At 36.9% G+C, this 27880-nt stretch overlaps 1 protein-coding gene across 3 annotated transcripts in view; it reads right to left on the reverse strand.

Moving 5' to 3' along the window:
• Positions 1-27880, reverse strand: part of ROBO1 (roundabout guidance receptor 1) — a 1084421-nt gene that overhangs the window by 374928 nt on the left and 681613 nt on the right. For 2 of the 3 annotated variants that reach the window (XM_069475044.1, XM_069475043.1), the window contains exon 1: positions 24832-25897. The exons of the other annotated variant lie outside the window; for it this stretch is intronic. In XM_069475044.1, coding sequence (XP_069331145.1) covers positions 24832-24886 — 55 coding nt within the window. In that variant the 5' untranslated portion in view covers positions 24887-25897. Of the gene's footprint in view, positions 1-24831; positions 25898-27880 lie in introns of those variants that run through there. 3 annotated transcript variants of the gene reach the window in all.

Raw genomic sequence — 27880 nt, forward strand, 5'->3', positions numbered from 1 at the left:
AAAATAAAATGGCAAATATAAACTATTACACACACAGTTAAAATAAGTACACATTAAATTATCTTTGTAATAGGAATCAGTTTGTGCCTGCTCCATTTAGGGATCTAATAAATCATTGTGAAAATATTAGCAGTGTGTTAATTATTATAGGTAATAACAACCTACATGTGAAAAATCTAAACATGAATTATATTATAGATAGGATTAGCAATGATTCAGATGGCAGATCAGTCACACATGATGCCTCCTCTATTTCTAAAGAATCCATTGAAATAAAAGTTTGGAAGTATTAAAGGCAAGTCCTGAAATGGAACAAAACAATTGGGTGGAGGGGGAGGGGTACCACCAATGAACAAAAGCTACTAACAAATTTCTGAAGGAAGAAGAAGAGCAGGAATACGTTCAGGAAATAAATACAGTTGCAGCTTAGAATCTGCTATAAAGAGGCTCAGGAAAATGCAGATGTCTGCTAAGGTAGCCCTGGAAATCAAGATCCAAAGTCAGCAGGAAATCTGGAAGATGGATGTGAAAAGAGAAATGAAGAGAGGAATTAATTAAAGGTCTATATAAGGAAAACTCTTTTGCTTGTCACCCCCTCCTCCCCAAGTGTGGGCAAAGATCAGGCAGCTGGCATTTACCTCCAGCAAAAACAGCTGACCCTTTCCCAGTGAAATTGAACGAACTGCCAAGTGAAACCTGGTATACCCCTCACTCTTTAATTGGAGGGATCCTATAGCCTGACAGCTGGCTTCCTGGCTTCCTTGCTGATCCCCCTAAAGCAAAGTCTCACATTTGCTTTCCTCACACAGAACTCCAAGTGAGAATTCCAAATGGGTATCAGTTGTATCACAAACATAGGAGACTTTTTATTAACTATCCAGTTCCTTTTTCTACAGGAAGGATTATCAGACACATGATCAAAAGCAGCAGAATGATATGGAAGGGCCAAAATTGAGAAACCAAAAATTGACACCAGAGGAAATGGAGCTAACACAGGCATCCGAAAAGAAATGATGGAAGAGAACACTAACGAATAAACAGAGGGTTATTAAGAAGGATATTAGATATATAAAAGAAGAACAAAATCCTATGAAAAATGAATAATCAGAAAACAAGAGCATGCTTATAGAAATTAAAATTATGACTAAATTTGAAATTATAGGTAAAATTAAAAATGAAACTGTGCAGCAGTCCTGCATAGAAAACAGTTCAGGAAACAATTGGAAGATACTAATAAAATGCTCTGAGATAGTAGTTTCCACTAAAGGGGTATAAAGATTGAATAACATTATTTGATAAAGAATGTGGCAGGCATACTACTTAATGGATCTCATACTGTTTGAGTATTCACCCCTACCCAACATGTCTCAGGTGAAGACGATCCCAATCCTGCATCCAGGTGTAGATATCATCTTGCTAAGCCAACCTCTGCATGCCATTTCCCTGGTACATTTATTGGTCCAAAGGTGGTATTTATCTGAAGATGACTTAATCAAACTGATGGGAAGGACATTGTTAAGCTAGAGAAGAGGTGTCCTCTCACTTTTGCTGAAAGTGAAAAATGGATCCATATTTATCACCAGCAGCCATTCTGCCCAAACAAGGAGAAGCAGTACTAAGTAGTAGACCCTGGAGATGGCAGAGAGGCAGGAAAAACACAGTGCTTAACGATATCTGTAAGCAATTTATGTCACCTCGATTTCTACTTGTATGACATCATACATTTATTTGCTGTTCAAAACAGTGAAACTGTGTCAACTTTGTCTAAAGCATTAAAGTCAAGACCAGAGCAAGCACAAGAGACTATTGCAATCTCAATCAAGGTCTAGAAATGCAGTATAATCACAAATTGTCTCAGACTTGAAAATATACAAGAAAATCAAGCATCTCTGTGTACATCTAGTACACAGAGCAACAAAAAGCCTCATGCAAGGAAAGCTCTGAAGTAGATTAGATTCTTCTATTTTACCAGAAACTGAAGCAGCAGTAAGGACCAAAGAACAAGACAAGATTTAAGCTGGCGATGAGAATACATACATCTAGTTTGTCATGGAGTAGCAGAAAAGCTGGATAATATTTTATCTATTTCACAGTGCTGGGTTAGGACTTTCTCAATTCTCCTCTGATAACCCCCACTATTACATAACCCAACCAAATTTAAAATCATCAAAGGAAATCAACTCTGAACACAAGAGGACTGAATTTAAGCCAAATGTGAAATTAATTCATACTCTTGAATCAGACATGTTCTAAAACAACATGTGTCGGAGTGTGTATATGGTAAGAAGATTAATTTTAAGAAGATACTCATAGATGCATACACAATCATTCTCTCTCTCTCTCTCTCTCTCTCTCTTTCAAAATGTTTCTAAGAAAAAAAAATCTATTTGGCAAGCATACTCAAATCCTGAGTGAATTGCATTTTAAGGAGACTTTTCTCCCTCTCATAGTTGTAAATTCCTTGAATTTGAGTCAAATTTAGGTAGCAACACCAAGGCCTAAAAGCCTGCATTTACTCACTTTGAGTTGAGGCAAGGGTGTAATATACTTATATATGTAGTTGAACCCAGTCAAATCAGTTCTTAGACTTATTAGGGCATGACGCTGTTGACACAAGGCTAAGTGCAAAGCCTTGACCTATGCATCTCTGCCATGACCTCAGGGACTGGACCTTTTCATCTCACCCCAACCTTTACAACTTGAATGATGTCAGATCAGCCTGCTGTGTTTTTTAAAGGACCATTGGCCCAAATGAAAGCTATTTACTTTTCCCATAATTGTTAATTCCTATGAGGTTTTGTTTTTTGTTTTTCCAGGGCTTCCAAACAGTCAACTCTATTCTACTTCTGTAAAAACAAAATGTTCCCTAAATTCTTTAAAGTTTACATCAAAATCTGTTAAGGCAAAATGTTTTTTCCCCGCCAAATCCTGTCATATTTTGACAGAAATTCAAATGAGTGCAAAAGCTATATGTAAAAAGGGTGTTTAGGGAGAAGAAAGAGAATGGTTAATTTATTAGATACCAACATTATAAGTATTATTATTATTATTAGAGAAACGGTTTCATTCTGTGGCCCAGGCTGGAGTGCAGTTGGGTACAACCATAACTCATGGCAACCTCGAACTTCTCAGCTCTAGCAATCCTCCTGTCTCAGCCTCCCATAGTGCTGGGAGTACAGGTGTGAACCACTGCACCCGGCCTATTTTATCCTACTTTCATTTTTATTTTTTTGAGACAGAGTCTCACTCTGTTGCTTGGAGTAGAATGCAGAGGCATCATCATACCTCACTGTGACCCCAAACTCCTGGGCTCAAGCATTCCTCCCATCTCGGCCTCTGGAGTAGCTGGGACTACAGGCGCACACCACCACGCCCTGCTAGTTGTTATTTATTTATTTATTTTTGTAGAGACAGGGTCCTGCTATTGCCCAGGCTGGTCTGGAACTCCTAGCCTAAAGTGATCCTCCTGCCTCAACCTCCCAAAGTGCTAGGATTACAGGCATGAGAACTACAATGTTAAATTATAGTTTTCAGCATTTACCTGAAGTCCCATATGAGAGGCCTCAAAAAGTCTAGTCATTCCAGCAAAACTGGTCTACACAGACATCACACTTTATTTCTCATCTGCCTTTAAGATCAATATAGACACTAACACAGCTTTACAAGGAAGCTTTAGCCTTTTGATTCTGTTCCTTGGTCATAATAAGCAATCTTATGCCCTCAAATACCATTCCTTGACTGAAATCCAGGCTCCAAGATTTGAATCCAACCAGTGAAAAGGAAAGAGTTATATCAAATTACCCAAAGTACTTACTCAGAGAAAAGGAGAGGATGGAAGCATCTGGGGGGAGCTGGATCTATTAAAAACAGTCAGTGGAGAGAAAAAGGCAATTTTCCCCTCTAAGAGCATGCTAGTGTATTTTATTGAGGTGAATTGCCTTCTTTATGTAAAAGATAGTAAATCTGTTGATGCCATTTCTTAGGATAGTCTTATCTCAACAAAGAGCATCACACTTAGGGTCTAAAGTTTCTAAATCTCAGCAATGTTAAACAGGACTTTAAAAAGAATTTTCAATTTGAAATACTGAGTAAATGGGTTCACACAGCATGAATTTTATTGTAGACCAACCTAATTTTCACATTTTCCTCTCTATAACAAGCAAGTCATTTGTTCTCTGCACTCATAATGGAAAGAAAACAAGAGTTTCTTTGTTTGTGTACATTAACTCAATGCTGTAAAAGTCATTCAGCCAAGCTTCACTATACTTTCACCTTTAAACCTTAACCTGACTTGTAACAATATTTGTAGCCTCTAAAATTACACTGGTTGAACCCAGACGGAGTTAATCACCCTTCACTGTCTCAGTGAAAAGTATAATGACCCACCATTTAATGTGAAGCCATTAAAATGCTAGAAGGGGCAAGAATTCACATCGTGTGTTTATAAATACCTCACAGACATGAATCCATACATTCAGCCTACCAGGACACTTTTCATATGGCACTTGTTTAGAGAACCAGATGGAAAATAATGACTGCTGTACACTCAGAGCCAGAAGTGTCTATTCCGCTGTCTTACGTAGCACACCTTACACTTTTCATACTGACATAAATTAGTTCTAACAAATTCCATCTGGGACCGAACAAAGAAAAATCCAAATCACATTTGGGCAATTGATATTCTTTCCTTTCCCTAACTATGAATACCACTGCTTCCCACACAGGGAAACTTCATGGGTGAGATCCTTGATTTTTACTTGCAAAGTATATCTCAATCCTGCCTTCAGAACTGCCACGTTGCACAAACACAAAGGATGGTATCTTCTCATACGTGGGGCCTGGGCCCCGGGGGGCGCTCAGTCATGTCAGCACGATGATGAATCCAAAACTGTGCAACACAGAGGCATGAACCACTTCTCTCTACACTCCTGGTACCACTTCTCTCTCCACCCCAATCCCACCTCAGACTGACCGCCATCAACCCCTTCTGCAGCAGTCTTTTAAGTATTCTCCTCATTTCCACACTTGCCTCTCTGGCCCATTTTTTCGGAGCATGCAGGGTAATCTTTTCAGTTTTTAAAGCAGATCATGTGACTTTTCTCCCTACTACCACCTTAATTCACTTGAAATAAAAAAAAAAAAATCTTTATTAGGCCTCTCAAGCCCCTAAATTAGAGAATAAAAAGCATGTATGTACAGAGCCATGTAGTGAGTGAGAGAGCAACACAGGCCGGGCGTCAGGGCACGGGCACACGAGATATGAGTGCAGGGTCCCAGGTAACCCGAGCGCATGAGTGCTGGCCCACGAGTAGCTCCGGTCCAGGTCCAAGTGAAAGCTGCCACATGGGAGGGAGACGCTAAAGTTATCAGACCATCTAGTTTTTTGAGAGAAGCCAGAAATTTTGATTTTTATAAGAAATTTCAATTTTTAAATGTTGCCTACATTTTTAAAAATAATTTGAAAGAAACCAAATATCTCTGTAAACTGGCATAAAAGGCTGTTGGGTGATGACTTCTCAAAACAATCTCTCCCTTTATCTCTCTACTGGGACAATCTACCTCTTCTTCTGTTTCTGTAATTTATCAAGCTTTTCCTACCTCAGAACCTTCAGACTTACTTTCCCCTTGGCTTTTTGCAGTCATTTTTCTTCCTTGGATGGAAGCTCAAATGTCTCTTCAGAACCTTTTCCTGACCATTCTATCTAATGTTGGCCCCTCCTCCCAAGTTACTACAATGCCCTATTTCCTATTTGATTTCTCTTTTAGCATATCATCCCTGTAGAAGAAGGAAGAGGATTTGACCAGTCCACACTGCTAAATTTGGTCTGTAAGGAATGGTGTTACTGATGTATTAATAATGCCCATTTCCATAAAAATCAATGGAGAATATATTGACAGATAAAAGACAGATTCACACACACACACACACACACACACAACTTTTGAGCTTCATCGCTCCATAAAGGCATCTCAGCAGGCTAAATGGTTATTGTTAGCAAAAGAGCTACAATAATTTTTTGCCAGAGGAAAAAAAATCTGTGTGTATACACACATGTACATGAATAATACATACGTGTTTATATGTGTATGATTTATATATATATAAAAGTGGGTTAACATATTAGTATGTATTAACCTAGTTCAATGTAGTTCTCCTAGATGGACTCTTTTTGAGCAGTATCTTCATGTAGACACAAGGCATTGGTTCTCATCTGTTGTCTCCCAGGAAGCTCGTCAATGTCTGGAGACATTTTTGCTATCACAGGGGGCGGGGGTGGGGAAGGGGGCGTGGGCTGCTATTGGCATCTAGTGTCACAGGCCAAGGATGGCTGCTAAACATCCTACAATGTGTAGGACAGCCTCCGCAACAAAGAATCATCTGGCCCAAAGTTTGTCATTAGTGCCAAGCTTAAAAAACTCTGATACAAAGTTTTCTCTTTCACTCTAACTTTGCCAAAAGAAGGAATAGTCACCCCACATTTTTCTTTTTTGGGAGGTAGGGAATAATTTTAAATTAGTTCCTCAACATCATTTTGAAATAAATGGTTTTGTAAAGAAGTATTGATTGTTTCTTTGACCAAGAGCATATAAGTTCCATGAGAGACTAGGGGAAAAAAACTTTTTTCATATTGTTTTGATTTTGATTTGCCCCTAGTAGGGTGGTAGTCCATTCTAAGCCCTCAATAAATGAATAAATGAATTAAATAGCAGAGATTCACTATTTTATGCTTCACATTTGCAATGTCATTAAATGTTTGATGAAATGTTGAAATGTTAGATGAAACATTCAGGTGGAATTACAAGACCCTGTATTGGGTTCTAGGCATATAGAGATCAAGAAGAAATTCTCCTTACCCTCTGATTATTCAAAATCTGGTAACGGAAGCAAATAAACATAAAATACACCACAATATTACTGATACTGCCTTGTAATAAAGGCAAGTAGTATTGTAGTAGCAAGTAGGAGGGCCAACTCACCTAAACTTGAAGAATTGGGAGTTGGAGAAGAGGGATGAAAGTCAAAACCATCCACCTGGAGGTGATGCCTAACTTGCCTTATATGTGCTGAGCACTAGGTAGATAGAGAGAGAAGAGGAAGAAGAAGCATTTTGAAAGATAAGATTTGAGAAGTTGCACAGTGCAAGTAGTTTAAGCATTGTTGGAGTAAGAGGGTGGTTTCCCATTGGGAATGAGAAAAGTAACACATTAAGACCCTTGTAGGCAACCACAAATGAATTTCTATATCACTGTACCTTGGACCAGACTTCTTTGTTTTCTTCCCACTCTGAGATTCTGTGAGCCTCTAATTTTCTTCCAGATAAATGTTACCCAGTGATTACTCAGTAAATATTTATGGAATTAAGTTGTAACTTGAACCTACTCCATACCCCATGTATTTTCTAAATCAATATATTAAAATTGCAATGTGCTTATCAAAGAGTAAACGTGTTCAAAATTGAAGTGAATGTAGCTAAAAAGGACTCAGAAATTACTGTTTCCTTTAATTTTTTCTTCTTTGAAAATACATACCTCTAATCTTATGTACAGGCTCACACACTGTAATCTAAATAGTAATAACAAAAGCACACAGGAAGAACTTGTTTTACTTTAGATCCTGTTCTGTCTCTATCTCTTTACTCTCCAGCCTTTAGATAGAGAAACTTCTCTCACCGCTTATACTCAGGTTTCCCCTAAAGCTATATCTCTAAATTAAATTCTCTTAATATTCAGATACAATTTTTTTAGCATTTCAGGCATTGTCTTTCAATTATTGTAGCATGCTCAGGTGAACAACCCACTGGTATCACAAAGTCAACCTATCAAGGTACAATTCAATAGGGTTTCCTCCATATTGTCTGTACCTTACTACTGAAATCTTTGTTGCTCATGTTAGTCATCTGAGAGGCACCAGAAATCTTTTCCTCTTGCATGTATTCTGTCAGTTCTATCTATTCATTCCACCATCTAAAATTCTTTTACCTTTCCTCTTTGCTGCATTTCCATTGACTTGGTTTTTACTCACCATCTCTCCCCTTTATAATTTTAGTGGCCTAATCCATCTACTATGCTACTGTCTGAAGTCTTTATACCCACCCAAATAAGCAGGCTCTTCACTACCTAAACACATTTAATGGCTTCCTCTGCCACATAGTGAAATTTACTCTACTTACCATGGAAAAAGAAAACCTTCATATTCTGACCATAGTTTTATATTTACAGGCACCAGATCTGAAAGTAATCCCAAACTATTTCTGGTTTCTCCAGGATCCAAGACAATTTCTCTTCTCTCTGCCTAAACATATGTGTTTCTTCAGCCTAGTCTCATAGACAACTAAGCAAAAGAGAAAGGATATTCTTCGATATTTAGTGCAATATTTAGTATTTTCTTTAAAAACTCCCCAGGCCCAATAGGAATTATGTTTTTCCTTCTTTCATTTCTGTTACTTTATTGTGTGTGTTTACCATATTCTAATTATTCATCTGCCTTTCTCAATTATGTGACCTTTGCGCGTAGTGACTATAACTAAATTCATCTTCATATCACCAGTGCCCAGAAATCTCTGACCTACAGCAGATACCCAGTAAAATGTTTTAAATGGAAAATATCCTATAGAATAGAAGAAAATCACACTGTACCATTTCTGCCCTTCTATTTGTGGTTGAGTTTATGTAAGGTATCAGGCAATTTTTTTTAAATTTCTTTTTTAAATAACTTGAGGTTCTTGAATTCTCTAGGTATTTTTCTACAATCTCAAATATAGAGCTTATCATTGTATATTCCTAAAAAAAATGATTCAACATTTAAATCTGTCTCCTTAGCAATATTCAAGGCAAAGTCAAACAGTGTGAGTTCTTTATTAACACTATTACATTTATGGAAAAAATAATTAATATTAAGGATAGTTGAAATATTACATAACATAGACTTATTAATGTTTGGTTTGGGGAGGATTTATTATTTTTTCACTATATATACTTTAATTTTTAGAATGTTAAAATGATCAGTTTAGAATTTTATCCATTCAACAAATGAAAACATTTGTGGAATACCCAGTATATGCTTGGTGCTATAGCAGCTATTGGGATACTTAGTTCTGTAAAATAGCCTCCAGTGATCCTTCACAGAGACATGAGACTGTTGGTATCTATAGGAGTGTCTGTGAGTAAGGAAAGCAAAGAAGGCTTCCCTGAGAAGGTGACTATGAACACATGCCAAGCAAGCAGCAATGAAGGCATTCTGGGAACAATGGCCTAGGATGAAATAGAGACTACAACATAAAGGTGGCTATGTCGCACTTAAGCTAGCAGCAACATTGCAAAATAGGCTGTCCCTTTGACCATGGAATCTATAACTCTCTCTACCTTCTTCAAATTTCTTCTATATTAGCATTACTAGTTAGTACTTAATATTAAGTATCACTATTCCAATATTCTGCTATTTTCCTGGAAATACATATTCATATGGAGAGATAAAATTAAATAATATACATAAGAAATATATGTGCTGAGATTTGCAGGTAAAAGTTCTATTTAATGTATATAAATTTGATATATTGTGAGACTGAAATGATGTCTTTATTCAATAACCCAAGAAATACTTTAATATACAATTTTCCCATCAATAAGCAAGCAATTTTATCGCATCTTACTATTAATAAAAGCAACAACAAAAACCCCACTACATTAGGTCTCTGCACCTTAATATTGGTTTGGACTTTAAGAATTTATTTATACATTACCTTTTTTAACCGCAAACTTCTATCATTTAGTGAATAGTTCTTATGAAGAAGGTATATTTAACATGCCTTTTTCCATTTAATCTATATCCAATTTACAGATGAGGAAAGCAAGGTTTGGAAAAACTAAGTAACATAATCAAGTTCACAGCTTGTTATTTATAGTGCCAAGATAAGAGTACAGAGTGCCAGACACACAAAATGTGATAACTATTAAATGAATGACTTACTCTAGGGGGTCAAGCTGTTAACCACCATATTATTCCATAAATGACACTGAATTTCCCAGTTTTATGCCAAAGGCTCACCTAAAAATCATGTTCTTGAACCACAGTATTAATACTTCCAACTTAATCTTTGGTTTCTTGAAGGAAGGACCAAAGTAATAAAAAAGGAACCTGGATACAGTTTCTCTAGATTCAAGAACATTTTCAACATGTGAAGTTTGCAGCCAGTACTTCTCTATCTCCCTTTAGAACTTCTCTTTTTCAGTTTGGCCCACTGTTTTTCTCCAGAATCCAAAAAGGCCTCATTTTTCTCCATCCCCCACATTTCCTCGTGTCTGTTCTGACCCTACACTCCAAATGAAAACCTCCATCTCCCAGTGCTAAAGAGCTGAGCTCTAAGGAAAAGAGGATCTATAATCTGATTAAAATAATTCACAGTAAATTGTAAATCTTTTAATCCTCTTAGAGGCATTAACATTTTTTTTAAATTGGGGGGGGTGGAGAGGGAACCTGATATAGCTTCTAATTGTTGGCATTTTTGTACAGCATAAACAGTATTATCTTTTCCATAATTCGGACAGAAATGGCTATCATACTGGCATGGCAATCTGCCCAGAAATCTGTTCCCGACCTGTCAAATTAACCTTGAATTTTTTCTTAACAATGCTCAAACTTCCTCTGCTTTTTTTGTTTGTTTTTCAATCTCTCATAGGAGGTCTTAAATTTGAATTCTATATAGGGATAATTTTTAATTTGGAGTTTGTAAATCAGGATCTACATCCAGCAACTATCATTAACTAGTTTCTTAAAAAAAAAAAAAAAGAAAAAAGGAAAAAAGCTTGGAAAAGACTATTAAGAAAATAATAAAACAATGTAATACTTCATACTTAATGAAGTTAAAACATGTCAAATATTGTTTCAACACTTTACATACATTAACTTATTTAACTTTCATAGTAACCCTCTCAAGTAGGCACTCATATTATCTCCATTTTACTGGAAAGGAAATAGAAAAGTGACATAACCTATCCAAGGCAACATGGCTAGCTGGTAGGGAAGCCGGATTTTAAATCTAGGCATTTTTACTCTGAAAGCCCATTCCCTTATAATCACTATGCTTTACTGAAAAGTACACCAATGAGAAAAAAATTCATTGACAAAAAATTTAGCTCACTGTGTTGTTCCTAGGTTAAAAAGCACAAAACTTAGATTCTAGAAGATACCTAAATATCAACTGGTTCAACACCTGCGTTTCACAGAGAAAAACACGAACTTGCCCATGGCATGGTAAAAAAAACTACTCAATGACAAATTCGACGTGAGCTATAACTTAGTCTGAATCCAAGTCATATTTTTCCCTCACTATACCACAGTTAGTCCATAGAAAAATCTACAAACTCCAAGCAATGGTAGACATCCAAATTCTTATCCAATCCATTTTGTAGGAGCCAAAAAATACATAACCGTTGAATGCCACCATTCATAAATTACTTCTGAATTTGCTGCTGTACAACAGTGCTACCACAAGTTGTTCTAAGATTTTTAGTTTTTTTTTCCCAACACTAAGATGCAAGTTTGTGATATTTGGCAATTCGGGTATTTCTTCTTTCCAATTGTTCACTTTTCTGTTTCTAAAAGGATAAAATTTTACTCAATAATCAAAGGGAGTATTCATCTCTTCTGTAACTCCCATCAAAGCAAAGTCAAGAAACTCATGATTCAATTTTATTCCCTGAATCACTTATTAATTCACTGAATGATATATGTGCTGGATATAATTAATTAATTAGACACAGATTCCTGTAGTCTAAAAGTAAACCTAGATAAATATATGCAATACAGCATGACTGTGGGCAAGGACAGTTTTGTACAGGGTGCCAGGGAAACAAAAGTACATCAGATCTACATTGGGTAGGTGGATGGGACAGCTAAGGCTTTCTGGGGGAGGGACACCTTAATCTGATTCATTAAGCCAAACAGGAATTGGGATGGGAAACAGTAGAGGGAAAAGGACAGACAGGAAAGGGTCTAGACAGAGCATTCCCAAATGGAGCAGCATTTAGAAAAGCTAGAGGGGTAAGAGAGTATTCACCTGGCTAAAGGTGGTTTCCTAATTAGGTAGATGTGTAATACAAGCCAATCAATAATTCTAAAACATCCCAAAACAAGGTATTGTCTCATAAGAAAATAAACGAAACATAGCATTTCTGTGGTTCACAAATAAGAAAGGGTCTTTATATGTAAAGGAATAGGGAGAAGAAATAGAGCTATGGTCTCAGGAAAAATAAAGACCTAGGCAAATTAGCTAGTGCATTCCTATTACATATTTTTTAAAGCCTGCAGTTATCAACTATAGAAATAATTTCCGAAGAAATGTGGATATCATGGCTGCCCTTTCAAGTGATGAAGAATTCGTTATCATTGGCAAGCTATTTTGTCAAAGCATCAGATAATGCTTATCTTTAAACTTGCCTCCTAAGGACAAGGAAGGTTTCCAGCTTCAAATGAATCTGCTCTCCTTGCTCAGGGCACATTACTGCTCCTGACCTCTTCCCTGCCCATGCCTTGACCTTCTCCCTCCCAGACATTATCCCCTGCTTTATGCCTGTGAGCATCTCACATTATTCGTGAGCTGTAGCTCTAGAATTTAGCATGAGGAAGGCTGCCCCGATACATGTCTTACATGAGTAATGCTCCTAATAATCCCCAATGGGACTCTGCCATATTATTCCAACAGGATGAGTCGTTCAAACACAAAAAGAAATTCCATGCATTTTACAGTGAAACATAATGAAAAATAAAAATTTCCACATTTAGAAATATTTTACTTAGATTTAGCAGGAAATGACCAAGGTTTTCTTGGGGAGAAAAAAAGAGTTAACGAAAGTTTCTCCATATATTTAGCTTTGCAATATATCTCAACCACCTAAGCAAATTACACCATTTCTTACGTTTGCCTAAAGAAATCCTCCAAATGTTATTTTAGAAACATTTATGAATTATGCACAAGATTTCTTACAGAAACGCATAGATGCTCTTGAAAATTATGCATAAATCAATATTTTGTAAATTAAATAACATTTTTCACTGACAAATTATTTTAGAGATGCTTTATTTTCATATCTGGTTAATATTCAATTGGTAATGATTACTGACCCTTTAGATTAAGCTTCTCTCCTGACAATATTTCTGTCAAATAGCTAATGATCTATTAACAAATAATAAAACAAATAAACGGCACCAGATTTTAGAAAGAAAACTATGACAAATTCTTGCCCAAGATAAAGGCTTCTTTGCAATTTCAGCCACAGCCTCAATTTTCTTTGTTTTTATTTCTTCAAATTTCCTCAATGTATTTTCTTAATGTGTAATTCATATGCAACACAGTGGTGCTTCTCTTAATAGCAATCAGTAAACCTTTAGATTGTGTTGACAATTTCCCTTCTTATTCAAGAATGTATTTATTTATTCAGTTCACCAGGGATTCTTAGCTCATCAAAGGGCTTGTGGTTTTGTTTTCTTTGTTTGTTAGTTTTAGGACAAAAGAATAAACATAAACAGTAAAACTGATCACTTTACCTGGCTCAACAAACACAATTTGTAAAATGTAAATAGCTTCCAATAAAGGCAGGAGTTTTTGGTTAAATAAATAAGCCATTATGTAAACATTTAACTAGTAACAATACAATGAAGAAGGGCAAACACCAGAAAACTACATGTTCTAAAACACTGAAGATAATAAAAAGTGAGGAAATACTGATGCATTTAGGGTAGGAATAAGCAGCAACAGATATGTCAGTCCTGTATAGGATGAGTGGTGTAATAATGTAGCCCCAAAAAATGATGTCCTGTGGACCATATTTGGGAGGAGCACTTAATGTTATTATTATTAATTTACATTAAACTCCTGCATTTATCAATAGGGAGCTTGTACTTAAAAATATGGATTTATGCCTTCTCTTGAAAAATGTGAAAGTCCATTGAAAGTTTGTCTACATTGAGACCCATATTTATCCCTGGCAAGAACCAGCCAACTATTCTTTGTCCCTAATACAAGTACTTTCTTTCTAACACAGGCCCTATATAGACATTTCATTTTTTAGCCATTCTAAAACATTATCAGAAGAAAAACAATCTCATGAATTCTGTTTATCTTCTCTGCCAAGAATTGAGACTGTAGAAGAGAAAGGACAGTTCTTAGATAGTTCAGTGGGAAATAAAGGGGAAAAGATATGTATTTAGCTTCTTAATACATTTTCAATCTCCTCATCCAGAAAAGCATAACATCCCAGGATACTGAGAGCAATTTTAGAAAAAATGAAAGATTTATTAAAAAGCTAGAAGAAAAGTTAAACATTAACTAAAAAAGAAGGTAGATTTCTCAAACTCATTATTACACTTTCAAAAGCACTGACAAATAGATGTTAAAAACAATGATGACAAAAACAACATAACCAAAGGAAATGAATATTTATCAAATGAAGAAAATTGGAAGAAAATGGGAATCTTGTGCCTGAAGAATAGCAGGTTTAGAAAGAACATAGTAACTATCTTCAAAATATAAGAATGGTTTCATATAGAAACGAGACTAGATTTATTTTGGGTAGCTTTGGAGGGTAAAATCAAGGCCAGCATGTAAAGATTTAGAGTTGGTTTTCAGTTTAATATGAAGAAAATTTTTACAACAATTGTAAATATCTATGCAGGGAGGAGATAATTCCTGACACGGAAAGTAATGAGGAAAGGATAAAGACTGTGTTCATTGTACTGCAGAGAGGGTAGAGGTAGAGAGAGGTGGTTGTCATCCTGAGGTACTATCCAAATGGTTCTCTGATAGTTAAGAATAACAACACATACAGCATTATATCTAAGTCTATTTATCTGAACACTGCTATCCATACCCTCAGAGAAAAATGCCAAAAGTCAAATATCTTAATCTCTAAGAATTAGGTCATAAAATATATATTTATTTTACATCACCTTTTCTCCATTCAGTGAAAGCACTTTTTTAAAAAAAATCCCTTATTATTTTAATTGACAAATAAATTTTATATATATGTATGGTGTACAACATGATGTTTTGAAATATGTATACATTGTGGAATGGCTAAATCAAGCTAATTAACATGTGTTACTTTTATGGTCTAAACATAGGCTCACTATGCATAGCTTTATGAAATCACCTATACAGAAATCAACCATTTACCATAAATTCTTTAATGATACAAGGAATGAACATTTTTTTTCCTAATTTGTTGCCTGATAAGTGAATGAAAGAGTCAATGTGATTATTAAATAATGCCCCCTACAGTATAACAGTGTCATAAGTGAAATTGTATAATAACCAATAGCTGTAAAGTCTACCTTTTCAAGCAAATTATGTCAGCTTTTCAGATCACCACTCCAGGATGTACCTCTAAAATACCTCCCCTAGCCCAACAAATTATCTCCATTATTTCTCTCAATACTCTTTGGAACCCCATGAAGATTTTCCTGACTAAGTAAATCCCCTGACCTACCAGTTCCCCAAATGCAATTCCTCTGTCTTTTATCATGTCAAACACATCTTTCATTCACACAGTGCCAACAATTCACTAACATAATTCAACATTCATTTTGTGGTCTATATGTTCACAACTTGAATCTTGTATTAAAAGCTCTTACACATTATCATCTATGTCCGAAACAGTCTTTAAAGTGTCTAAGAGCAACAAAAGTTAACAGCTGCTTAATAATAATTTTTTATTATTATCATGATTGATAGTAAGTAGTTTGCTGAGGAATAAATAATGTTATTAAGCTCCATTAATAATAAACAAGTAGCATTAAATGAATGGCAAACTTCAAACCAATGGATGTACTGAAATAAATAGAGTAATGTCTTAATGATAAGAACCCGGGTCTCATATAACGGAGGGTTATAGATATGATACTGTTTTGATTAGTGGTATAGAGTAAGGAACTGGGAAAAACATCAATCATCATTTAAGTCTTAGGTAAAGTCACAAACTTATGGAATTAGACAAAAGAGTATAAATATACAATCCCATCTATGTATTTTGAAATGATTTGGAAGACCACTGAGTTCAGCTGAGAAAATTATACCTAAGAAATTATAAAACAGTCATAGCAGAACTATATATTTAAAAGTGTAAGAAAAACAAAAGAATAACATTTCTAAAAGCAACTGTATTACTTGTGAAAGAATGTTGATTACAGTGCTGTTCTTAATAGATATTACAGATTCATTCAGGCTTCACTGGCAGGGATTATGTTAACCAATGCAAAATTCTTCTTTGTTTTCTATAAAATATGTCATTGGAGGAGGACATATCTTTACAGGAATAGTAATCACAAATTCTAACCAAGCTTCTCCTAAGTATGTGTTTATTATCAGTAACATCTTATCACCAAGAAAGCCATTTATTTTCAAGCTCAAAAAATAAAAACTCAAAAATCAGTTCCTGTAGACATTAGATCCCAGTGATACTATTTTCTATATAAGGAAAATTCCATTCCCTTAAAACTGAGCTATCACAAAACTTACTTGGTACTTACTATCTCAGATTTATTTCACAAACTGAACAGTGCTGAATTACACTAAACCATGTTATGGGGTTGGACTTATGTTTCTGTGTTCTAGAATGTGTAATGCCATGGTACAATCTTTTTTGTGGGTTATCATCTGACAAACAGAAGAGAGGAATAGACAGTAAGATATAAAAATCTAACATCTAAAAAAGAACTAAAATGGGTTAGCAGCACAATCGATTTCTCTCACAGAAAAAAAGCATCTTAATCTGTTCTATACACATTTTATACTATTTCATCTACATTCATTTTTCTTTAAGGGACATGCAGCATGTCTGCATAATTATGAAGAGTAAGAATTCTGGAATCAGACAGGCTGGTTTCAAATTCTCACTTCACCACACGAACTGACTGACCATAGTCAAAGAGCCTAACTTTACTGAACCTCATTTCCCATATTGATAAACAGAGATAATATTATAGCAACACATTCATTCCTAACATGGTTGTTTTATGTATTACGTAAGTAAGATAAGGCATGTTAGCACTTCACCAGGCAGATAACACTCTATAACTTTTAGGCTTTATCAATATTTCTTTTGTTACTAGATATATTATTATTGATGTCTAGTTTTCCAGGTTCAGTGTATACAATTGGGGCTACATGGTATCAATCATCACTTTATTAATCACTTGGGCTTTTTTATCATGTAAAATTACACACATTCACACACATATAAAAGCTCCTAGGAAGTGATGAGCTCCTAGGATTGAATGACCCATAATAGTAGAAAAGACCATATAACGTAATGGATTTATTTTCCTTTTTTACCACACCAAATCTAAATAAAAGCTGTGCTTATAATGCTTGTATTCAGTCCAAATACATGGAGATTAATATTATAGAAATGATCTTGTCAGTGAATGCCTCTCTCATTTGCATAGATATCCAAATGAAGTCTTTGTCTCTCTCCTATTTTCCTTCTATACGTTTAGATTTTGGCTATATATTACTAACTTCACTAATTTAAGCAAGTTGTAGTTCCACATTTTATACTATATTGCTAGGAAACTTTCACTTCTCTTCAGATATGAGGGGGAAATAAAACAGATGAGTTTTATCTTTCACAGCCTGTACAAGTGAGTTTACTTCATTCAGACAACTTGCTAATTGAATGGTCTGGAGACACCAAAATTACTTCTTAAATCAAGGAACTAGAGTAGTTTAAAGCTACCCAGAGGTGTGTAGGTAACATGTAAATGTGCTTTAACTCACTTTATGAGCAAGCGCCATTTCAGTGAAGTTTCAGAGTGATAAAGACTTTCTTTTAAATAAAACTTGAGTAAACAAAAACAGCTTTAGAGTTGTGCAACTAAAAAGTGTACATTTTATAGAAAAGGACTTGCAGATAGACATATTCCATTAGTCAAATTAAAAGACAGTCCATCATTAGTGAAAAAAACAGAGAATCACATGCTAAACTAGAAAATATAACAACACGCAGGCTACTTAAGTTTGCAGATCAAATTATGAGAGTCTGTATATCTCATTAGTACCATGTTGTCAAATGATCTTGAAACAGACATTTGTAGCCTAATTCACTCATTCTTTGGCCTCTTTTTCTTTTCCTGCTACACCTGGAATTGCTAATGATATAAAAAAAAAAAAAAGTCTTAATCACTTTAGTGGAGAGAAGCTAAAATATGGCCTCTGTTTCCTCTTCTACTAAAATTCAGGAATGAATTTACCACGTTGGTATATTTTTTTCCATATGTGTCATAAATTATGACCATACACAACATGCTACAAAGACTTTTACGGTTATATGAACACTGTCTCTCGTTGTGCTCATTGAAGTTTTAACTTAAATCAAGAGAGAGCATACACCTGAAATGACTTTTAAAGTACTAAATGTTCACATGTAAAAAAAATTATTACTCTTCAAATATTACTATTTCTCACATCCCAAGATGAACCTACACAAACTGGGGATACAAACTGGGTCTCAAGCAGAACTTTTCACAAATAATTTTAGGGGAAAGTTGTGAAGACTCCATGTTCCTTTCATGGCTGACTGCGGATAAGCTGTCTCTAGCTCCCAGGTTGTGTACATCTGAGTTGAATATAGACTTACTTTGAACTTGATACTTTCTGAAATCCAATCAAGAGCATCTTGGGAAAGTGTAACTGTGAGTGAGCTATTGCTAGAGTGCTTTATAAATATGTTTTCTAGCAAATCTTGCTCTACTTAACTGGAAAACTAACACAATTTAAAAAATAGATCCCCAAAATACATTTATTATTAGGAACGACTACTTCCTATATGCTGCATACAAAGCAATCACTTGACACAAAAAGACTACATTCCCACTTAACACAGAACCACACTGCTCTGTTGACATTTGCTTGTATCCATTGATGGTGCTTTTAACGCTTCATTTAAATGTCAAACTAGGTGACAGGCATTAAGCCTACAGACTATTTAGCATCAAATTTGTGATGCAAGAACAGTGTCTATAGTTGTTTACCTTCTATACACTTGCCCTCAAAAAATAAAATGAACCAATTAAATAAAATAAACAGATATTCTTTTCCGGCTCTAAGCCATGCACAGCTGTGAACACCACAGAGGTACTTCTCCACTTGAATAAAGCCTGAAAGATATGCACAGTCATGCTGTTCAAAATATTGTTTTATGTGTGGAACAACATTGTCATAAGATGTTTGGAAGCCAAGTAAAATCACAGAAGTAAGGGGATTTGTAGCAGCCTGTTTGGCTGAAGGGAATTGAGGCTGAGCTCTCCCATGAAGTAAGCAACATGACACCTTCCAATGTTAGAAATAGCCTTTTGGATGGTTAAAAAAAGAGAAAGAGAGACAGGGGGAAAAAAAAAAAAACACAGGAAAAAGCACAGAACTGGAGATCAAAGCTATCTTCCTGTTCACTGCAGATAAATCTTTTTTTCTTCCTCTTCTTCAACAGCAAGATTGAAGGAAAGGGCTGAAAGTAGAGGTAGAAGGAAAAAAGGAAACCATGCTAATCCAGAATTGTAAAGAATGGAAGTAGCCTTTTGATCTCCCCAGGATGGCAACTTTATTGGCTATGCATAAGCAGTTTCCAACCAGCTGATCAACCAGGTATTAAGGCTTAACCCTTCCATGATCAGTAACCATGAAGTGAGTTATCTGTGAACAGCAGTCAAACAGAAGGCTCATCTACTATGAAATGATCACCAGCCCATACCCAACTCAGAGGGTAAGAGCAACCACAGGGGAAATGATTGTATCTCCACAGGCTCTTCTGAATACCAATTATCTGCCTTGGGACTCAGAGCAAAATCTTTCCTCAAGTCTGCATCAAGGAGAATGGCATTCATCTTCCAAAATACAACTTGGAATCTATGTGCATCTGCATCACCAGCAGAAAATGTTTTGAATTACATTCAGTTTCCTCTGTTAAGCATGCCAAAAAATGCCGACATGACCAAGGCTGAATGTGAACTGGTTAGATGTAAACAATTGACTGTCTTGCCTGGAGATCTAAAAATTAGAGACCATTTTCTTAATGACGGGAAAAATAATGCCTTCCTTCCAATTTTCCAAGTGTTCAAACCACAGTCTTGTTTAGGTAGATTTTTTTGGACAAGTTAAGAGTTTTGGAGGCAGCTTGGTTCAAGCCTCTGCTCATCCACATCTCCTAACTTCTCTATGATATAGTTTCCACAACTATAAAGTAAAGGTAAAGTACTATTTTATAAGTAGCAGCACCTATGCCACAGGGTTTTTACAAGTATTACATAAGATAATGGTGACTGTTCAATAAGTGATAGTCATAGCTTCAGAGCAATAGTACTCATTGTCATAAAGTTTCTTATTGTACCCTAGAACTTGAACTTGATCTCATCTTTTTACTTATTTCCTTCTTTCACTTTACTCATCTCCTGTAAATAAAAGTGCTATGATATAGAAGGTAACTATTGGGCTTTTCACTGCTCTATATACACTGAAGAATCAATATTCTAAAGTCTTATTAAACATAGCTTTAAAAAAAACTATTCTGTCAATTCATTACAGATTTAAACATGTTTCAAATTGCTTTTTTGTTTTAAAAATGCAAAATGTCTAGTTCTTTATATAGTTGTTAAATATGGAGTATACACAACAGACATCAAATTTTCAGAAATCTACTTTTTGGATTAGCTTCTCTCCTGCTGTGTGTGGTCAGAGGGTGCACTTAGATCTCATTGCTCTGTGTACTTCACTCCACTTCTGCCTGTATTTTAATACTAGCTTAATTATGAACCTCAGTTTCCACTACACTTTTCCAGACTTCTGCTCCTGCTTTCTTTCTTTTTTTTCCCTTTTTCTTTTTTTTTCTTTTCTTACTTTTCTTTCTTTCATTTTTTATGTGCCTTTCTTATTCCCAAATATCTTAATATATTCTGGAGATTACCTTAGGCCTAATTGTAAATTGAATGGTAACTTTGCTTACCTTATATATTCCCATAAAAAATCAAGCTTGCAGTTTATATTTTTGTTTACTTTTCTAAAAGAAATTAACATGAGTATTACCTTAGCATCTTTTAGTAACACAAGTGATAACAATTGAAGACTCAAAGATTTATGATCTTCATTGAGAAACTGTTATCTTAAGTTTCTTTTCAATCTTATTCCTGTTCCTCAGTTGTTTTAAATTACAGATATCTAGTCAATGTAAAAATGAAGAAATAAACAATTGTCATTGTTAGTTTGAAATTTAGCATTTTGCAACACTTCAACTCACACAAGAATATTTCATTTGTCCTAGCAAAGGCTAAGAAAAAACTTCAGGCAAACTTTCTGTTCTAAGGCATTTTAACCATAAATATCTTATGTGGCTGAGCACAGTTGCTTGCACCTAGGAATTCAGCTACTCGATAAGCTAAGGTGGGAGGATCACTTGAGGCCAAGAGTTCGAGACTAGCCTGGGGAACATAGAGACTCCATCTCAAAAAGAAAAAAAAAGTCTCATTTTTAGAGGGCCCATTATCAGGAAATAAAGATATTTTAAAATATATCATAGTACTCAGGTATGTATATTTAAAAACCATGAAAGTTATAAAGAAACTAGTCAGAACTTTTTCAAATTATCTTTGAATCTTGCCAGAAAAAGAGATGAAAGGAAGGAGGAAGGAAGAGAGATGAGAGAGAGAGAGAGAGAAAGAGAGAGAAAGGGAGAGAGGGAGAGACACACGAGGGACTCAGAGATACAATTGGCTCAAATAGTGAAACTTATGTAAAAAAAGTCCCTCTTCCCAAGAGAAAAAACACTCCTCTCCCCATAAAAAAAAAAAAAAAAAAGGAGGGAGAGAGAGAGAGAGAAAGAAGGACAATACCAGTAAACTTCCACTTTATTTGAAATTCAGATCTCATCCTACGTCTGAACTGAAATTCAATTACTTTTTCACTTAAAAGCAAGTTTTATCTAATGGATTGGAGAACAGGAAGTCTATGAAGGAAAAATGCTCAGAATTAGCTCATGAGAGATCACACAGATTTTTTTCAGGGCTACCCCTTCTGGATCCTGCCCCATCCTCTGCCCCTTAACTCCACCAAAAGTCTAGCTGTCCATAGAAAAGACAGATACACAAACTAACTAAAGAAATACACCTTAAAAATGAATTTCTAAAGAAATATCTAATTTTTCCAAATCTCAGTTTCCAAATCTTAGAATAAAAAGTTATACATTGTAGCATTAGGTTAATAAATAAAAGGCTGCAAAAAGCAAACACTCTTAAGCACAATACTCAATACTAAGTATGTCATCAACACACCAAAATGGAGTTTATAATCTGTTTAAAGAAAACTACAGGACTTTGTTAAGTTGGCAGCCAGTTAAATAAAAGAAAGAAAGGAAAAGAAAAAAGAACTGACAACCAATAGATGCTTTTACAGGTTAAATCTTGTTGAAGGTACGTTGTCCCCTCTGTACACTTTGATTTATTTAAGCTCACCACATTTCTCTTAAATACACTCCATTAACAAGTGATAGGCTGTGATCTTAGGCTTGAGGCAAGACATGAAACACAATCTTTCAAGAACTTCATTCATTTCTTGACCAGGTGTCTTGAGCACACCCAAGTTACTAGTTGCTTAATTGAGTTCTGTAAAGTTTTATTCAAATCTATAGCACTGTCATGAGGTCACCCTAGCAGCCCAATAATTTGACTGGCTTCCCAAGTTCACATCATGGGTGAAAGTTATCAGAGGAATGAAAAAAGCTTCAGGTTAAATATGAGAGAGCACTTTACAAAGACATCTCTGTTGTAGAAACTGGCAAACAAAGTAGATAAGCACATCTATAGGAAAAACTTAGGTTTACATAAATCATCAATGGCATAAATGGAAAATTAAATTAGAAAAATGATGGCCAGAAATCAGTTTAGCTTTAAGATTATAAATATGTCTCATATCTATTCAAATTACAACCTTCAGATATTAACTGCTGATCAATTATTAAATCTGATAGGATAGTACATTCTCAGATATTTCTCCAAGTGAAGACAGAATTTGCACACTGACAAGACCAGCTTTCAGTGATGCCCTATTAGTGCGATCCTATCTTTAATCTACAGCCATGATAAAATGTTCCAACATATACAAACTTAGCTCAAGCAGTGACTAATGACCATTAATCCCCCTATCTTCAGTAATCTGTTCCTCCAGTCATTTATCACAATGACACTTCACTTTACACACGTGAATAAACTTTAACCGAGAAGGTGAATCAACAGAAATTTCAAAGGTATCTGAAGCTGTAAATTAAACTAGGGGGAGACACAGCAAAGAGCGACAAATAGAGAGATCAGACCTTAATGTTTCTGGTGTGCATGGATGGCTGGAGTGGGGAGGTAGGGGGCCATACAATCACTCAGATATGCAAACTTAGAAAAAAGCTGCATTACAGGAAGGAGAAGCTGGAGACGGGGAAAGACTGCCCCAAGAGTTAGTTACATCTAATCATCCATCCACTGTGACAATGAGTTATCTGAGGTTGAAATCTGTTTCTGTTTTCTTCAAAGGAATAACAATTTAATAATTTTAAAAATTAAGTTTAGCTGCAAATGTTCCTTGTAACTTTCCAAGAAAGCACATCTCATGGGCTAAAATTCTTTTAGACGTTTTTGCTATCATTTGAATGACATGCATCATTTTTGTTCTTTCCTTATTTAATTAGCTATTTGCCTTAAGTAAATTTTTTAGTAAAAACATAAACAATAACAACCATTGACTACAAAAAGCTCACACTAACCTTCAAAATGGTTTCATAATTATGCAAATTGAGTGACTCTAACTTATAGGCCCTGATGCAACTTGAAGCTCAGTATTCGACTATAAAAATTCCCTGTGGTGCACTGTGTGTGTGTGTGTGTGTGTGTGTAAGGCCTGAAATAGGATCCGTGATTGAAACCAGAATCTACCAAAAGGAAAGAAACAAAAGTTGAATCATGGCTCAGTTCACCCATAGTATTATGTAAGTTTCTCAGGGAGTGTAAGAAAACCTATTTTAAGTATAGATACAATGTGCACTTTTATGTCAGAAGTATCCCGTTGCAGCATCCTTCCAACATTTCATATAGAGTTTCCGACCATTTAATTAATCCTAAAAATCCTAAATTCAGCTTTCTGTTTTCCCTGGCCAATGAGAATTCCCAGGCAACTATGTCCTTTCAGATACTTGCAACCGTCTCTTTTCCTAGCTAGGCAGTAGCTAGTTTCTATCCTACCCTAAGAAAGAGTTATTTCCTTAAGTTTCTTCAGAATCGAATTTAATTACAGACTTTGGTTACATAAAACAACTACTAATAACCCCTTGTGCTCGGAAGAGGAGGGGCGAATTGGAGGGCCAGGTTCAGGAATCTTGGCGAGTTTCGGGGCCACAAGCTCCAGGGGCGCACATCTCCCTCCCCGAAGAAACCAGCCAGTGGATGTTCACTTTGGCTCATCCCGGGGGCCCAATCTAACCACCAACCGCTGCCTCCTCCCACCCTAGTGCTTCAGATGTGCTTTTGCCCAGAGTAATCTGGGCGTGCCCTGAACTTGGCGAAAGGCCCAGGTCTGCGAAGAGGCTTGGTGGGGTGCGGGGAGGGGGGCCGGGAGTGAGGTCTTTGGGGATGGGGAAAAAGGGACAATACCAAATGCGAACTGGGAACGTTTTCGCCTAAAAGTCCTGCAGGGATCGAGCTCTTCTGGCCTTAGAAGGGAGAAGCAGCCAAAATGCAATTCGGGGTTTGGTATTCAAAAGTGGAAAGGGGGCGAACAGAGAGATCAAGGGTGAAGAAAGACGCGGGGTTACCTGAACAGAGACATATTAATCCAAACAGGTAAAAGTGAGCAGGCTCCGCGATCATTGTCCTCGGGTAGATCCTGCATACAGTCTCATGCCAAGACGAGGGAGTAAAAATGGGGTCCCCAAATTTATGAAGCCACACACCACACACACACTACACACAAAGGCTTAATATAAGCAACGTGGGTCAATCCTCCAGGAGTTTTCAGGGCAATTACTTGTCGACCTTTCCAGACGCTTGTCACTATCTCAGAGCCCTTTGCAGACGAGGAATTCCAAGGTTTGTCTTCTCCGATCCCAGGATTTCCGAGGAGGAGGCTCAGACACTTCCAAGAACCATCCAAAGCGAACAACAAAGAGCTCAAGCAGAAGAGCAGTTGTGCCGTTTCCTGCCTCCACGGTCTTGCTGAGCCTCCCGGCGTGCGCCCCCACAATGTGCGCCCGAGCGCCGCTGCGAGGGCAGGCGCGGCGGCTGCAAAGTTGGGGTGTGAGAACGGATTAGGGAGGGCAAAAAGTGCTTCTCCGTCTCCAAGTGAGCCCAGTCAGCAGCTGGCCACACGCAGCGCCGACAACGGCAGCCAAGGTAGCAGCAGTAGCTCCAGACGACCGGCTCGGGGTGCCGGGGGTGTGCCTGGGTGACTCCGCGCGCAGGGGGCGAGCGAGGGGGCGGTGCGGCGACAGCGGCTGCCTGGGCGGGCCCTTGTTCCCATCACTTGGGGGATGCGGAGAGTACTGGGGACAGCAGCAGGACCGCGGACATACGCACGCTTTCCGGACGCCCCCAGCCCCGCAAGGCGCCCAACATCGCCCTCGGCGCCTCGCCCTCTGGGCCGTGCGCGCAAGGCACCCCAAACTACGCTGGAGCCCAAACTTCCTGGGGGTGGCTGCTCGCACCCCTGGGCTCGTGGTAGCTGCAGAGAAACGGCTCCCGGACCTCCCCGGGGTGGCGGAGAGGAGCAGGGAGGATGCTGCTGCGGGTGGGAGACACGGCCGCCGCGGCTCACCCAAGCTCCGCCGGGATCGGCAGCGTCTGAAGTTTCTGCTCTCACGCTGCCTCTTCTCTGGCTCAATTGCTTGCGGGTTTCCCCCAACGTCCCCGCGGCTCCCAGTTTCCTCCCTCTCCTGCCTGGCCCGAGAATACTTAAAGGGGCCGCGCGGTCCTTTCTGTACTTCACTCTATACTTTCCAGGTGCTTGTCAGGCAAGTTCTGCTCCTTAGTATTTCCATCCATAAGCCAAGGTTGCCCGACTACGCCCTCAGGTGAGAATCAAATTGCTCAGGATCGGAAATCCAAGAGAATAAGAACTTGTCTTGTTTCTTTCGCCACCCCTAGCTCCCCTGCACCTTTCTCCAAATGGAACCTCCCAGCCAAAGACTTCAAAAATCCTCCTGGTCCAGCTTAACCTCTTCCTTACCACTTCCAGGGATTGGAATAAACTCTTAAATAACTGTACTCTCACTCCCCACCCCATTACCATTTTTTTTAAAAAAAGTCAAGTTTGAGCAACAAGCCTTCAGGATAGGAGGCAGAATGAGAACTATCTATAATAGAATATATCAATAGATGAGCACTCTATTACAACGATCCCTCTCTTTTAATCTGAATTTGTTGAGGGTTTTGTAGAAAGGCTATCCAATTTGAGGGGCATGGGGTTGGCCCATGTGATCTTTTCACTGTGTTTCATATGAGAGCCTCTCCTTCAACTTCATAGGCTCTGATATTGGAAAGTTAACAATGGGAAAGTAATTAAGGAAGATGGACAAATGCGAAAAACATACTGTATACTTAAGAATTTGCAGTTTCGAGAATCCTTTCAGCATTTCAAAACCAAGGGCCATAGGCTTAGATGCCCATTATACCTGCCCAGAAATCCCAACCTGTCAGTTACAAACCCTGTGGCCAGGACTGTTTTCTCTTCTGAAAAATAAGGATTCTTGAGATACGTCATTGTATTAACAAATCACACCCAAAGTAAGAAAAACCTGACACATCTCATGGGCATTCATTTGTTCATTTCTCTTTCTGTTAAATAACACAGTGTATGTAAAACACCTAGCATGCTGAGTGCTCAATAAATGGTAGTATTGGTACTTACACAGCTATTATTTTTATTCATAAATTATTATCTACAAAGTTACGTATAATAATTTCCAAATAATTATTTGGTATCTAGTAGTATATACAAGAAACTGCTTTGAGTGTTTTACCTCTGAAGGAGAGAATTGCACAATGGATAGGGGAGGGAAGGAAGATTTGTTCTTTTCTATATACTATTGTGCTTTTCTATTTTTTTTTTTAAGTGAGCACATTCATTACCTAATGAAATATATAATTTTAAAAGCAAGTCCTACATTCATTTTGGTTGCCGCTGATACAACCAATGACCTTAGAGCAACATTTTGTGGAAACTCTGGCTAATAGCCCCTATCTCTGAAAGTGAAAGATAGTTTAATCCTGAGAAAGCTGACTGAAAATTCAGTAAACAGGCTGGAGATAAGAATTCAAAGACTGCAACCAAAATCTTTTCAGCAATAAAACCAAGAATGTACAATCAAGGCTGACAAACATACATTGATTTGGTCTTTGTGAAAGGAAATTTAGTAAGAAATGGAATATATCTTTTTCTTGTGTTCTAAGGTAAGATTGCCTAGTAATAGAAAATAAGTAAATACTAAGTGTAGTACTTGAGAGAGCAAGAAAGAGAACAGTCTTTTAAATCTTCATATAATTTGAGTGCACTTTAAAGATTATGAACTTCCACTTAGTAAAGTATATATATTTGTAAATATGAAGTAGAATATGTATAAGGATTCCTATTGCAAGTTTCCCGAAAGTAGATCTCCTGGCCTCTGGAAATTTGCTAAGATTTTTCAAGATCTCTTTTACCATCTATCTCATTGTCACTGAGCGGAAACCACATTAATACCACCTTTTATTTCTCAACTTCAGTAAGCAATATCCACCCAATTCCTCTATTCTACCCATGGAGATGATATTACTTGGGAGTCAGCAGTATCTTCAAGAACTAACTTTTGATCGGCCTTCTAATAAGAA

The sequence above is a fragment of the Eulemur rufifrons genome, chromosome 7 (genome assembly GCF_041146395.1).
Source record: "Eulemur rufifrons isolate Redbay chromosome 7, OSU_ERuf_1, whole genome shotgun sequence".
Lineage (NCBI taxonomy): Eukaryota > Metazoa > Chordata > Mammalia > Primates > Lemuridae > Eulemur > Eulemur rufifrons.